The 13,970-nt window shown below is 32.0% G+C and overlaps 1 protein-coding gene across 1 annotated transcript; it reads right to left on the bottom strand.

Annotated features, from left to right (window-relative positions):
* Positions 1-17: 17 nt before the first annotated feature.
* LOC139524542 (sperm microtubule inner protein 8-like) lies at positions 18-6,477 on the bottom strand. The gene is made up of 7 exons (XM_071319387.1): positions 6,106-6,477; positions 3,688-3,749; positions 2,782-2,840; positions 2,036-2,121; positions 1,497-1,558; positions 832-896; positions 18-532 (listed from the first exon to the last, which is right to left on the bottom strand). Exons 1-7 carry the CDS (start codon positions 6,326-6,328, stop codon positions 469-471), a joined length of 621 nt encoding a protein of 206 aa, XP_071175488.1. The 5' UTR covers positions 6,329-6,477; the 3' UTR covers positions 18-468.
* Positions 6,478-13,970: the final 7,493 nt, after the last annotated feature.

Here is a 13,970-nt window from a genome sequence, read left to right as displayed (position 1 = left end):
CATACAATATGAAAAAGTTTGAACGTATGAAATTTGTTTATTTACAAATTAAAAAGTATCACAGCAAATAAAAATAGAGTATACAGATATTAATACTGATGTAAAATTTTCTCATATTTACAACAACGATAAACTATGATAATACTGAACAATTTGAGCAAAACATATATTCTTCTAAACGTTATACAAAAATACTAAACATGTAACAATGAATACTGATAGTCAATAATCTACAAAGCACTTGAAATGTGAGCGAACATATAATACTTTTTTTCATACTTTCTGAGCGAATTTCATACTTTTTCATACTTTTATTCGTATGATAACAAATAGAAGGAACTTTTTTCTTCTATATTTTAGATATATTCATAATTTTATTATGGGGTATGGGCACATTTCAAATTGTCATTTACTTCGAGGAATGTTTTGTAAGAATTAATTTAAATCCTAGATTTCACTTCCGGTGGTTTATCTCCATGCTTCTGATGAAATACTCCTACTGAACTGTGGGTAGGTGTCTCTGTATCTAGCACTGCAAGAATAACATATACGTAAATTGATTATAGGAGGGATGACAAGAAAGTCCAAATAGATTTTTATTGTGATGATTCCTTTTAATTTGGATCATGAACAATTTAACATCTGTCGCCAAAAAATTCTCTTATGATCTTTTTTCAGTTTGATGTAAAATCTTTGATATTATTCCATCATTCCAAATGAAAACTATTGCTTATATCTCAACGATGCTATGATCATACTACGATTTAAATTAATGTGTCGCTTCATTCGTTTGTATATTAAATTTTAGAACTTTGATTTAATCATACTTACTAAATATTAGCAGGAATTGGTTTCTGACCAAATTGATCTAATGTTGGTTCCTGTTGAAGTGTATACTGTAAAACAGAAATTGATTTAAATTGTTAAAGTATACTTTAAAGATAAAATAAGCATGCACCTGCAAGACCACATTTGTATATATCCTTGTCCATTTGTGTTTGGTGGAAAGTTTTTTGTCAATCATTCCCTATATCCTTGAAATTCAATACTGATTTAGCATTTCATATTTTGTAGTGTTGTTATCATGTTTTCTTTTCCTTTAAAGCACCTGTTTATAAAGGTTAAAGGTTAATTGAAGGGTTAGGGATAAACTGTCCGTATAGAGCATAGACTTGACATAGCAAAACAGCGTGATGAAACAGCGAAATTTGTTGCCAGAGTCGCTCTAAAACTTAATGAATGCAAAAAAAAAAGATCTTTTCTCCATAATTTGTGTATACAAAGTACTTTTTTTTTTTAATTATGTTGCCAAATCTTTAAATATATGTTACATTAAAAAAAAAAAGCAATACAGATCTATGAGAAAAAGAAGCACGTATATTCTAGTTATAACCATATCTAGGGTAGATGGTTCTTTTAAAAATAATCAACATAATCTATATCGACTATCATAATATAAAATTTACGCAAAAGAATTAAAAAAAAGTTTGACTTACTTTCCATGATTTAGTGATATCTGGTCTTAGATATCGGACAGCGTATCCTACAAATCTTTGATCTGAAAAAAAGAATCAGAAAATATTAGTCAGCTAGCGCATAAATATAGAGGGAAAATGCTCATAGTGACCGAATGGTATAGATATTACTGCTTATTTAGAGGGGCACGACAAATTTTCTGTTATGAATTTAGACAGAACTATTGTCCAACTTAGTTACAATAACCTTGACCTTAGACATATTGACAACCATAAGACAAAGGAAGAGTGCAAATATAATGTCGAATGAAAATATAAACAACTATCCACGACACGTGGAAACCAAACATAATTTATGTATATTTTCCGTACTAATAATTCCTCACTGCAGATGACTGGAACAAAAGCGAATATTAAAAAACTAATTTCAAAGTGGGACAAGAAGTATGCATGTAGTTATTTAGATATCAAAAGTTTTTCATATAATTTTGATAATGATGACCTTGACATATCAATACCCTTGACCCTTGACATAAGGTCTCCTTTATAATTACATTTACCTTTAGCTTCGGGTAATTCCGGTAATTTGATACTGTATCTTTCTGGAGATCTATTCAGGAAATTTGACCATTCATCACGTGTTTTCCTTTAAAAAAAAAATACATTACAGTTAAACTAATTCAATAAACAGTAATTGTTATAAGAATTGGTCATTCTAAAGTTTCTAAAAATGCATGAAATATTTGCCACTGGACGTTAAGCAACCAACAATCAATCAATCACCAGAATTGAAAAACAAACTACAATTGATATCATTTTTACGCCATAATTAGATTTCAGTGAGTTAAAGTCGGCTTTGATTTGAACAAAACTGACATAATGAGACGAATTTTTAACATTGCTAGTTCGCAAGACAACTGTCTGCAGGAAGAGATGGATTCATACCCATACATATCATTCTTACTCCGGGCGATGAGTCTTTGTTTTAACATTTAAAAACTACAAGGAAGCAGCAAATACGAATTTAAAAGTCTTTTGTTGATCCAGTCGGGGGGGGGGGGGGGGGGGGGGCAAAACTATGTGTCCCCAGCTGCGAATTTATAGTGAAGCAGCAAACACCATTTTTAAAGTCGATCAAGGAAATAAACCTACGACAGGCTGGATTTACAAAATAAACCTACGACAGGCTGGATTAACAAAATAAACCTACTACAGGCTGGATTTACAAAATAAACCTACGACAGGCTGGATTTACAAAAGCCATCGTGCAACAAATCACTGCAACAACATATACAATATTACTTACTTTAGTTCATCTGGAGTTGTGTAGTGTCTGTGTAACTGTCGACCTGTTTCTGTTATTTCCTGAAATAAGAATTTTATAGAACGTTTTAATATATTAGTATTTCCATATAAGTTTGATAAAGCTTTTGAAGTCCAAAAAAACTTCAATCACAGACTGAACTTAACTGTTGAAGCCGCCGACAGAATATAGGATCACTGTGTCTCGCTTTCGAGTAAAATAATTGTTGCAGGCTCAACAAAATGGACCACTGTCCCCAGGTTAGGGGGAGAGTTGGGATCCCGCTATCATGTTTAAACCCGCCACATTCTGTATGTATGTGTCTGTCCCAAGTCAGGAGCCTATAATTTACTGGTTGTCGGTTATATGTTTGTTTTTCGTTTATTTTTTTGTACATAAGTTAGGCCGTTAGTTTTCTCGTTTGAATTGTTTTACATTGTCATTTCGGAGCCTTTTATAGCTGACTATGCGGTAATGGCTTTGCTCATTGTTGAAGGGCTTACGGTGACCTATAGTTGTTAATTTCTCTGTCATGTTGGTCTCTTGTGGAGAGTCGTCTAATTGGCAATCCTAGAGATAGTTAACAAAAAAGAGCAATTTGAATTGACAGAAAAGACCATAGTATTGCTACATGTAAGTATGTCATCCGTGATTGCATTTTAACATTTCAAAAATTTCAGTTACTTTGGAAGCTTCACGACACGGTTCTATCCATTGGCGGAAATCAAAGGGTGCTTGTTTTGTCCAAACCATGCGTTTGTTGTATTATTGGTTTGTAATCCAACTCTATCTCTCTTCTTAATCCTTATTCCTAATACGACGCGGTTTTGAAAATCTCAGTTTAAAAATTGCATTACTTTTTACTTTAAAAAGCATATGATAGACAAATCTTCATGATAATGTACTCACTAGACTAGACATGGCGTTGGTGGGTGGGTCAAACAATGTTGATGATGACCTTCTAAAATCCTCTGAAAAAAAATAATTTATGTGTTAATAAATCGACTGAAAGATAATCTTAGTTCCTGATCGGTAACAGAGACATATATACTAAATGTATTTATATGTCTCTAGCGGCAAAAAAAAAGGAGCAAAATTCTCAAAATGATAGTGATGTGCCGGATCAATGGGGAAATGTTTTGCAAAAAAAAAAACCAATTAGATAACATAAAATGTTTTGATCAAATATATCTCTACCTTACTACAGATCTCAACACGAGATGCTTAAATCAAAAGTTTTTTGCTTGCAGAAACTCTACAAACATATATTGGGATTGACCGGAAGCTATGCCTTTTCTGTAAACATCTTATAATTTACACATTTCAGTCCGATAGGGCAAACGAAACAGTAGCAAGGGCAGATAATAACGCATCAAGGCATCAATACTTGACGCGTTGTTTTTGCGACGTTGTCAAGAACAGGCATTTAAAATTCGCGGAAAATACGCTGAATCATCAAATCATTTTCGTATATTAAAAGTAATTGCAAAGGAAAATTGACATTCTATGTATGAAAGCAAATTGAATATAATACCGCAAGCATTATGTTTCAGTGAGTCTGGTAACAAAAATAGATAAAGTGATTAGTTTATGTGGCGTTGTGGTGTATGGCGGGAATACCTCCACGGCGATGTTGCATTGGCGCCGCCAATAATAGGGATTGTATTGCCAGCAGTTAATTAAAAAAAGATTTTTGTTTTCATTGATACCAAAAGGAAAATAAGCACATGGAATCCAATTTTTGGTCTATCGCAAATATTTTATGCACGTCTTCAAGAATGATTGTGCCTTGATTGCAAAAGAATATCGACTTTAGATTTATTTTTACAAATTTATACAATTTTAGTTCCAGGAAAATTGTCTACGTTTCAACTAAAGTCATTCAAGTGAATGTCGCAATTTATGTTTGGTTCACATTAAAATGTTCTTAAGATTTAGAAGCGACAGTCTATACATTAACTATAGTATACATGTAGACTGTCCATGGATTTAGGTAATTCAAACGTGTTTTTAAGATAATATTAAGTAGCTTATTTTTTAATCAATTTGTTTTTAAAATCATGAAATGTAAATGCAGATTTATAGGACCTTTAAGAATTCCGATTCTTGAAACAGGCATGTGAATAAATAGGATTAATTGCTTAATTTAACCTGGGATTGTTGCATAATCTACCTTCAGAAGTCCCAGATCTTAAGTACAACTCGTTTTAAATTGAATATTTGAAAAGGAAGGTTTGAACTCTATTCTATTTTGACAGTTTACTTTAATTGCCTTTTTTGGTTTTATGTGTATGTACAAACACAGTATATCACAATGACGCAATAAATGTAATATGTAAAAACTCAATTTATTTAATTCGAATTTCAAAAGCTCAAAAGAAAATAAAAGCCTTTAAATTCGACGGAATTCGCATAGCTACCTACTTGAATTGAATAAATATAAATTTGAGACACGACAATAAAATATTAAATGGCCTTTTAATAGTATTGACAAAGTATTTAAATTATCTGAAATTATAAATCGACGGGGAGGTATCATAAAACTGTCTCAAGTTTAACAAAGAGAACAAGTGGTTTTGGTATTCATGTTTTCTGCAATTTTTGGCAAAGTAACATTCGATGTGTTTAAATTCCAACATTTTTAGACGCATCAAAGCCTACAAATTATGAAAGTCAAACTTGTACGAGTCTCCCTACATCTGGTCCCCTAAATGAATTAATCGGTTTAATTGAACTCTATAACTGACCAAATTTATTTTATCTTTTGACATATACATTTTAGATAATGAACACCGGTCTAGTAGGTATATGTATTGATTGGCATAAAGTAATACAATAAACTATTTAAATATTTAATTCGATATGTTTAAAGAACATGGTATGGAATATCAATAAAACCGTTACCCTGTCATAAATCGTGTATATCTACTCTGCATGTCAATATTGATTTACATATACATATATATTTAAGTAATATTAGACATTTTAGGGGAGGCAAGGATAGTTAAGCTAAACAGAATTATCTTATTACAAAAGGCTAATAAAATGTTTTCAGTTTTCCTGCAAGTCAGGAATATGACAGTTGTTATCCCTTCGTTTGATGTGTTTGAGCTTTTGGTTTTGCCATTTGATTAGGAGCTTTCCTTTAGGAATTTTTGACCTAGGAGTTCAGTATTTTTGTTAATTTCATTTTTTATTGAAATACATATCATTTTGCATTTACATGACATATACGGAGAGGATTCTAACTTAATGTTATAACTCCCGCGTTTCATATAAACATCAAACGAAAATGAAAAAAGATTATAAAACAAATGAAAATATTACCTGGTCCCACAGAAGTTGTTGTACGGCAGTGTTCATCTGGTAATTTGTGTCCTGCAGTATCCATATCCATTCTTCTGAAGCTGGGTATTTTTGGATGAAATATACCCGTTTTAACTGCCGCTAATTGTACCCTCCGATGAGACGGATATTGGTAAGAATAACTTGGAATATTAACCGGGTTAATTTTGTCGGTAGTTGTTGGTTTTACTCCTACAGTTGTCATTTTCGCTGATTATTCCAATTACCGTAATTAAGAAAAAAGTTGATTAGTTTTTTTTTTGTAATAAAAATTAAATCCCAGTCTTCAAAACATACCTCTTTACACAGTACCGATAGTTCAACTCTACTAACGTCGCTATGAGCAACTATCGACAAAAGGTTACGTCACAATGCGATTACAAGGTTCACTGCCGAGGATTTCCAAATGAAAGGTAAAAAACGTTCCAGACAATACCTTTTGATTATATTGTTTGTTTATCTCGTAATTAAAAAGTAAATTATTTATTACTATTGGAAATATTGTTTGAATATAACAATTACGCTAATCAGTTCAAAGTTATTTTTACTATCACCGTCCGAGACTACGATAATATGTGTTATAGTAGTCTAAGTTTAGAGGTACTTATAAGTCTTAAAGTAGGCAAAGAAAACTGTTGGCTTTTACCTCAAGCAGTTATTGGGGTTACAATAATCCAGACTGTGAACTCAGCAGTTATGTATCATATTTTGTTCGTTAGTTTAAACAATATTTATTCAGATAAATCAACATTAAACATACTATACAATGAAATAATATTAGGGATTCAGAAACAAGCAATTTGCTTTTACAAATCTGTCTCCCTTTACAGACATAAAACACTTATTGAACAATACATAAATATAAATACTGGCATGCTCTGTAATAAATATATGAATATGAAAAAGGTGAAAAAGGAAGAAAAAAAAATTCATGAGAAAAATAAAATAAAAATAATAATAAATAAACGTGAATAATTGTAATTTATACAGTGTGAAATGCTTGGGTTCCTATTGAGCGATGAGGCATTAACATCAAGGGTTAAAACGTTTACTTTTAATAATATATTTTTGCACCAAACTGAATAAAATACTATTTTGCTCATCTGAGAGTACCGTTGATCCAAAAAGCAAAGTTTTTGTGTTTACTTGGACAGGGAGAACTGAAATAGAATCTAATAGTTCATATCTTAAATTAATGTATATAGGACAAGATAACAGAAAGTGAGTATTTGTTTCTACATCACCACAACGACAATTTGGAGAGTCTACTAAATTACGAACGAAAAGGTGAGAATTCAAAGAACTTGAATCCATTCTTAAGCGAGCATGAAGAATTTGACCAAAACGATGTCCTATATAATAATACGTTGGGACCTTACTATTTTGGGTACTAATTTGTTTTTTGAATAATGATAGAGATTCACATTTTCTTATGTTTAAGTTAAGAGTGTTCCATAGTTTTGTTGTTGCAGGGATGAAATATTCAGAATATAAACGGGTCCGTGTGTTGACTTGGGTAATATTATTTCTTTGTCTTGTATTATGATCATGCCTACTTCCTACTGAATCAGGCAATAAGTCTCTTAAATACTCTGGAGTTTTATTATTCAAAATTTTGTGATAATGAATTAGTCTATGATTGCGTCGTCTTTCAGATAATTTTTCCCATCGAGTTTCAATATATAAATTGTTTATACTGGTAAGTTTAGTACCCCCCGTGACGATACGCGCTGCGTCAAGCTGGATATTTTCAAGTTTAGCAATCAAATTCTGATTTTGGGAGTCCCAAACGACATCGGCATATTCGAGAATTGGGCGAACAAATGATATGTAAACTTTTTCAAGTGAAAATCTATCAAGAACATTTTTCATTTTTCTCATTATATTTATTCTTTTGTAAGCTTTAGAAACTATATATTCAATATGGTCGTTCCAGGATCCGTTGTTAAAAAAAAAGACACCTAGATGTTTGTGTTTGCTAACTGTTTGTAGCTCTTGGTATTCATATTTAATTGAGGATGAAAGGGTCTATTTACTTTTTTTGAAATTATCATACTTTTAGTTTTTTGGGCATTAAAATTCACAAGCCATTTTTTTGACCAATTATAAATCTTATCTAGATCGTCATTTAAAATTGTAGCTGTTTCTGTTGGATTGTCAACCATAATATATAATGAAGTGTCATCTGCGAATAGCTTAATTTGAGCTTGAATGTCTTCTACAATATCATTTATAAATATCAAAAAAAGGAGAGGGCCTAGAATGGACCCTTGTGGGACGCCTGCATTAACAGGTAACCATTCGGAACATGAACCGTTTATAACCACCCGCTGGACTCTGTTTGTAAGATAATTTTCAAACCACCTTAGTAAAGAACCTGATATGCCCGCTTGTTGAAGTTTAAATAGCAGTCCCTTATGCCAGACTCGATCAAACGCTTTACTTATATCACAGAATACTACCCTTATTTCTTTACCGCTATCTAAAGCCTTCCCAAAATCATTTGAAATGTTAATTAATTGATTAACCGCTGAATCCCCCCGTGTAAAGCCTGATTGATTTTTCGTTAAAATATTATTACGCATAAGGTGATTGTAAACATGTTTATATACACATCGTTCCATACACTTTGAAATTACACTCAACAAGGAAATAGGTCTATAGTTTTTAACGTCATTCGGTTTACTATTTTTATAAACTGGGGTAACATTTGCTCTTTTCCATTGATCTGGAAAAGTAGACGTACTTAACGATAGGTTAAATAGCTTACATAGTGGATACTTCAAAACAGAAGATGCTTCTTTTAACAATTTGGGACTTATTAGGTCTGGGCCAGAAGCTTTTGTGGGATTAACAATTTTCAATATATCTTCAACTTCAGTAACAGTAAGTTCTATATAACCAATGTCATCACTAATAGTTTTAAGTTCTTCAGGTAACATAGCACTTGAATCATCAATATTTGACTGGGAAGAAAAAAATCGATTAAATTCATTTGCCTTTTGGATTTCATCAAATATTAAGTTGTTATTAACCATTAATGGAGGTACACTTGCGTCGTTTGCTTTTAATCCGGATATTTGTTTAACCGTTTTCCACCAGTTAGTAGTGGACGGGCTACTGTTCATGATTTTTTTAATTAAATTGTTGTTATAATCATCCTTTGATTTTCTTATTAAACTGGTAACTTCATTTCGTATTTTCTTAAATTTTGACCAATCCGATGGTTTATTATATTTTTTAGCCTTTCTGTGGATTCTATTTTTTTTCCTTATCTTTTTTTTAACATCATTTGTTAGCCATGGAGGTTCATTTTTTCGAACAGTTATTATTTTATTTGGAATACATTTTTCAGCAGCTTCTATGATAGTTTTTGTTATTTCGGTTGTAATTTGTTCAACGTTATTTAAGTTTATTACGGAATCCCAATTTTTTTCTGATAAAATGTTACGATATCTGTCATAATCTCCTCGATCATATAGCCAAATTTTCCGCTTAAAAGTTTTTTGACGACATTTTGGAAAGTTCAAAAGACTAATTATAGGGCAGTGAAAGCGTATTTGGTCTAATAAAGGTGACCCGACTCCACAGTAAGTTATTATGTGAGCATCGTTTGTTATAAAAAGGTCTAACAATGATGACGACGATTCAGTAAAATGAGTAGGTTCATCTATCAATTGAGTAAGACTAAATTGGCTTAACAAAGGTGTAATTTTTGAATTAACAGGGGCTAGTTGGTTATCGTTAAAATCGCCTGTGGCCATTATGTAATTAATAGTATTATCATTAGACGCCATATCAAGAGAATATTCAATTTTTTCCCAGATATCTGGTCCACTATTGGGAGGTATATAAAAGGTTCCGAGCAAAGTCTTTTTATCTTTAAATTTAATTTCTAACCATATTGCTTCCAAGCTTTCGCTTTCGAGGTCAATTCGACGTTGAGCATGTATATCATTTTTTACATAAACAATTATCCCCCCTCCAACCTTGTGTGGACCTCTGTCGCGACGGAAGGGGTGCTGGTAATTTAGGATTTCAATTGATTCGTCTGTATGATTATTGTTTAACCAGGTTTCACTAAACGCTAAAATGTCGAAATCAGAATATTCAGCTTGAATCAAATCTATTTTCGGGGCTAGACTTTGTACGTTTAAGTGAAGAATTGAGACTGATTTTGAAAAAAGTTCACCGAAATCCGACATGTCAGTTGAGTTAATTGAACTTTGAGAAGAATCGATATCGTCACTGGGACCTGGATTTACCTCTATTCCTGCTAAGATTAGCAAAATTTGAATAACAAATAGTAAAAATAAAATAATAAATAATCTAAGATTAACATTTACACTTGTTATTTTTTGTACATTTGAGTCTACATGTTTCATCTCTAAAGGTTTAAGGCACACGCCTAGTTGATGCGTCAACGTGAAGATTAAAATTGATAACACCAGTGCCTGCGAGACACTTTTACAAGCGAGAAATAAGTTGATACAGATAAAATCAATATAATTTAGTCTATGTTTGATGTTTTTGCCTGGTGAGTATTGGCCAACTCTCATACGATATAACTCTATTCCTACCCCCATGAGTTATGTTACATCTGGCTGAAATTGGTCAAACTGAGAGCGACCGTATACAAAGATAAATAACCCATAGCATTTCATCTGTTCGTTTTAATAAGTGTATAACTTTAGAGATAGTGTACAATTACTGTCTTTTGATGAGGTAAATATGCGGTTTTATTGACTTTTGAAAAACTGATATTCACTGAGGCCGACGGCCGAAGTGAATATCAGTTTTTCAAAAGTCAATTAAACCCCATATTTACCGAAACAAAAGACAGTAATTGTTTTATTCCATATTCCGAGAGAAGAACATGTATTTAAGGAATAACATATACCAAAATAAATTTAACATGAAAAATCTAACCATAACGTTGCATGTAAAAGCGCGTGACGTTTAGCGCGGTGAATAACACTTTCTCAGGTGAATATGCTTTTTTATTCAAAATCCAATTCATATAGAGAAACCTACTAAAATAATACCAATATGGAATAATGAACTTTATATAATTCTCTGTCTGTGTCAATATTGTAGGATTAAAAAATGAACGTCCAAAATAGATATTTTACACAAGTTAGTATTTATGAGAAAAAAAAATATTATACAATTACTGTCTTTTGATGAGGTAAATGTGTAGTTTTATTGACTTTTGAAAAACTGATATTCACTGAGGCCAACGGCCGAAGTGAATATCAGTTTTTCAAAAGTCAATTAAACCACATATTTACCGAAACAAAAGACAGTAATTGTTTTATTCCATATTCCGAGAGAAATGTATGTAATGGCAATTATTAACCAAAACCAATTGTTTTTTTTGCCAAAATAGTGCAGGTAAAAGCACGCGACGCTATGCGCGGTGAATATCCTTTTTCCGCAGGTGAATATGCTTATTTATTCAGAATCCTATTCATATAGAAAAACCTACTAAAGTTTTATCAATATGGAATAAATCAAAAATACAGAACTATGTGATTCAATAGTTCTATTATAGTACTATTATATGTAGAATAGTCATGATAGTCAGTATTTATATGTACTTAAAGTAATCTATTTGAAATAGTATTAAATATTTTTTTTATCAAATATTTTATATAATTCATTAGATGCACACTGGTATCTTCTATACTATTAAACGAGAAGACCTCATTTCTCTTCTTTCCACAATAAATTAATCAACACAATATAGGTACAGTACATAGTTGCATTTGTCATCCATTCATATGATTATTCAGATTGAGTTATTTTGGGAGAAAAACGAGAAAAAAGTCATCCGGATATTGTCCCGTCATTGGACGAAATTTTAAGTCAGATAAGACTTCCGGTTTGCGTTTTTCTGTATAGTCTGACCATACACAGTCCGGAATGCGGTTCGATAAAATTGCTCCGCTTGTTTATTTCGCTCTCCTGTCAAATCATGTAATTTCGCTACCTCCAATGGTAGACGCTACAACGATGGGTGTCGTCAAGAAAGGTACGATTAAAGGAATCAGCTAGGAATTAGACGATCACCATTGGTATAGGCGAGTTGTTTAACTGTTGTTGCTTTGTGATAAATGCATGTTTTGGATTAATTGATAATCAGGAATAGCTGGAAAGGAAAGAAACTTGTTGCTACGTGAACCCGGAAAGGCCGGGACGAATTTAAAAAAAAAATCTAGAGACGATCGTTCTGAGTGTGCCATCTACACATTCAAACGTGTACACAAGCACAAGATTCCCTATCTATGTAATGTGTTTTCATAATTATGTGATATAGAGCAAAAAAAGGTAGCAGTTTTTTGTGTCTTGTTGTTAAGCATTTCCAGGGGAGATAATGTTATTTTTCACGGTGTGTTTGATAGGTTTGTTACATTGTAACATTATATAATACACACTCAGAAAGTGGATTAAAATAGCCTCGCACACTAAATTAACTGAATTTCAATTAGAATGAAATTCAAAACAGTGTGGCTGTGGCCATTGATTGACACATTAAATTCATCCATTGACTGGGACAATTTAGTGAACGTTTGTATGTAACAACTACTGCTCACTATGTACTTTTTAAAGACACCTAAACTATGGGGTCACCAAAGGTTCTCAACACCTTAATAAAGTAATTCAAAAAACTAATCCGAAATAACACGATGTTTTGATTTATATCAATTATATAAATCAAAACATAAAGGTTATTCCTAATTAATTTTTTGAATTATTTTATAATTAAAGGCGTTAAGAAACCTTTGGTGACCCACAGTTTAAATGTCTATCGCAGGTACGTCGTGAACAGTGGTCGTTACAGACAAACGTTCACGTAAATTGTTAAAGTCAATGGATGAATTTAATGTGTCAATCAATGGCCACAGCCACACTGTTTTGAATTTCATTATATTCTATTTACCGTTATGCTATTATATAAACTTCGGAGGTTCATATCACTTATATTAAACGTTTGTATATCGGATATTTTTTACTATTGATGTTGAACGGTTCATAGTAAAAAAAAATCCCGATAAAACCGTTGAATGTAAATGATATGAAACTCAGAAGTGATATATATTGTCCTTTAATATAAGACCGGAGGTTCATATCATTTACATTCAACATTTTTTATCGAAATTTTGTTATTAACTATCAATGTTGAACGGTTGAACGGTTCAACATTGGTAGTTAAAATAATCCGATAAAAATTAACGGTTCAACATTGATAGTAAAAAACAATCCGATAAACATGTTGAATCTTAAAGATATGAAACTCTGAAGCCTTACAATAGGACTATCGTTTATTAGTTCTTTATCCTAACTAAAGGTTTGTTGTTTTTTTTGGTGGTGTATATCAAAAAAGGGGGAGGGGCTTTTAAAAACACCAAAATACCTTAACAATCCTACAATATTTGTTTACAGAATGAGAATTGAATTCCGATCCGTTTGTACGGGGAACATGTGGTTACAACCCCTCTTTAATTGCCTGTTCGATTTTTTTTTTGCAGTGTCGAAAAGGGAGATAGACAGCAGTTTTATCAAGAAGTTATTTACGTTCTGCTATACATTTGTCAGTCAAGAGTCAGTAATTATTCTGAAGTACACATGTCGACCAGAGGCATGGAACAGAGAGGAGAGGGTTTTAAAGTACCAGATGCTTATCTGAGATTCCAATTTGAACTAAACAAAGCAATATATAAAGATATGTAGGAGAAATAATCTATATGAATAAAGTTATGTCACAAAAGGAACATTTTTTTTTTTTATATACAGAATTTGTCAAACGTCTCCATAACAGAAGAGATGTGAATGCATCCGTCATA

The sequence above is a fragment of the Mytilus edulis genome, chromosome 5 (assembly GCF_963676685.1).
Source record: "Mytilus edulis chromosome 5, xbMytEdul2.2, whole genome shotgun sequence".
In the NCBI taxonomy this organism is placed as follows: domain Eukaryota; kingdom Metazoa; phylum Mollusca; class Bivalvia; order Mytilida; family Mytilidae; genus Mytilus; species Mytilus edulis.
Note: the sequence above shows the minus strand (reverse complement) of the source record. Positions and strands in the feature narration are given on the sequence as shown.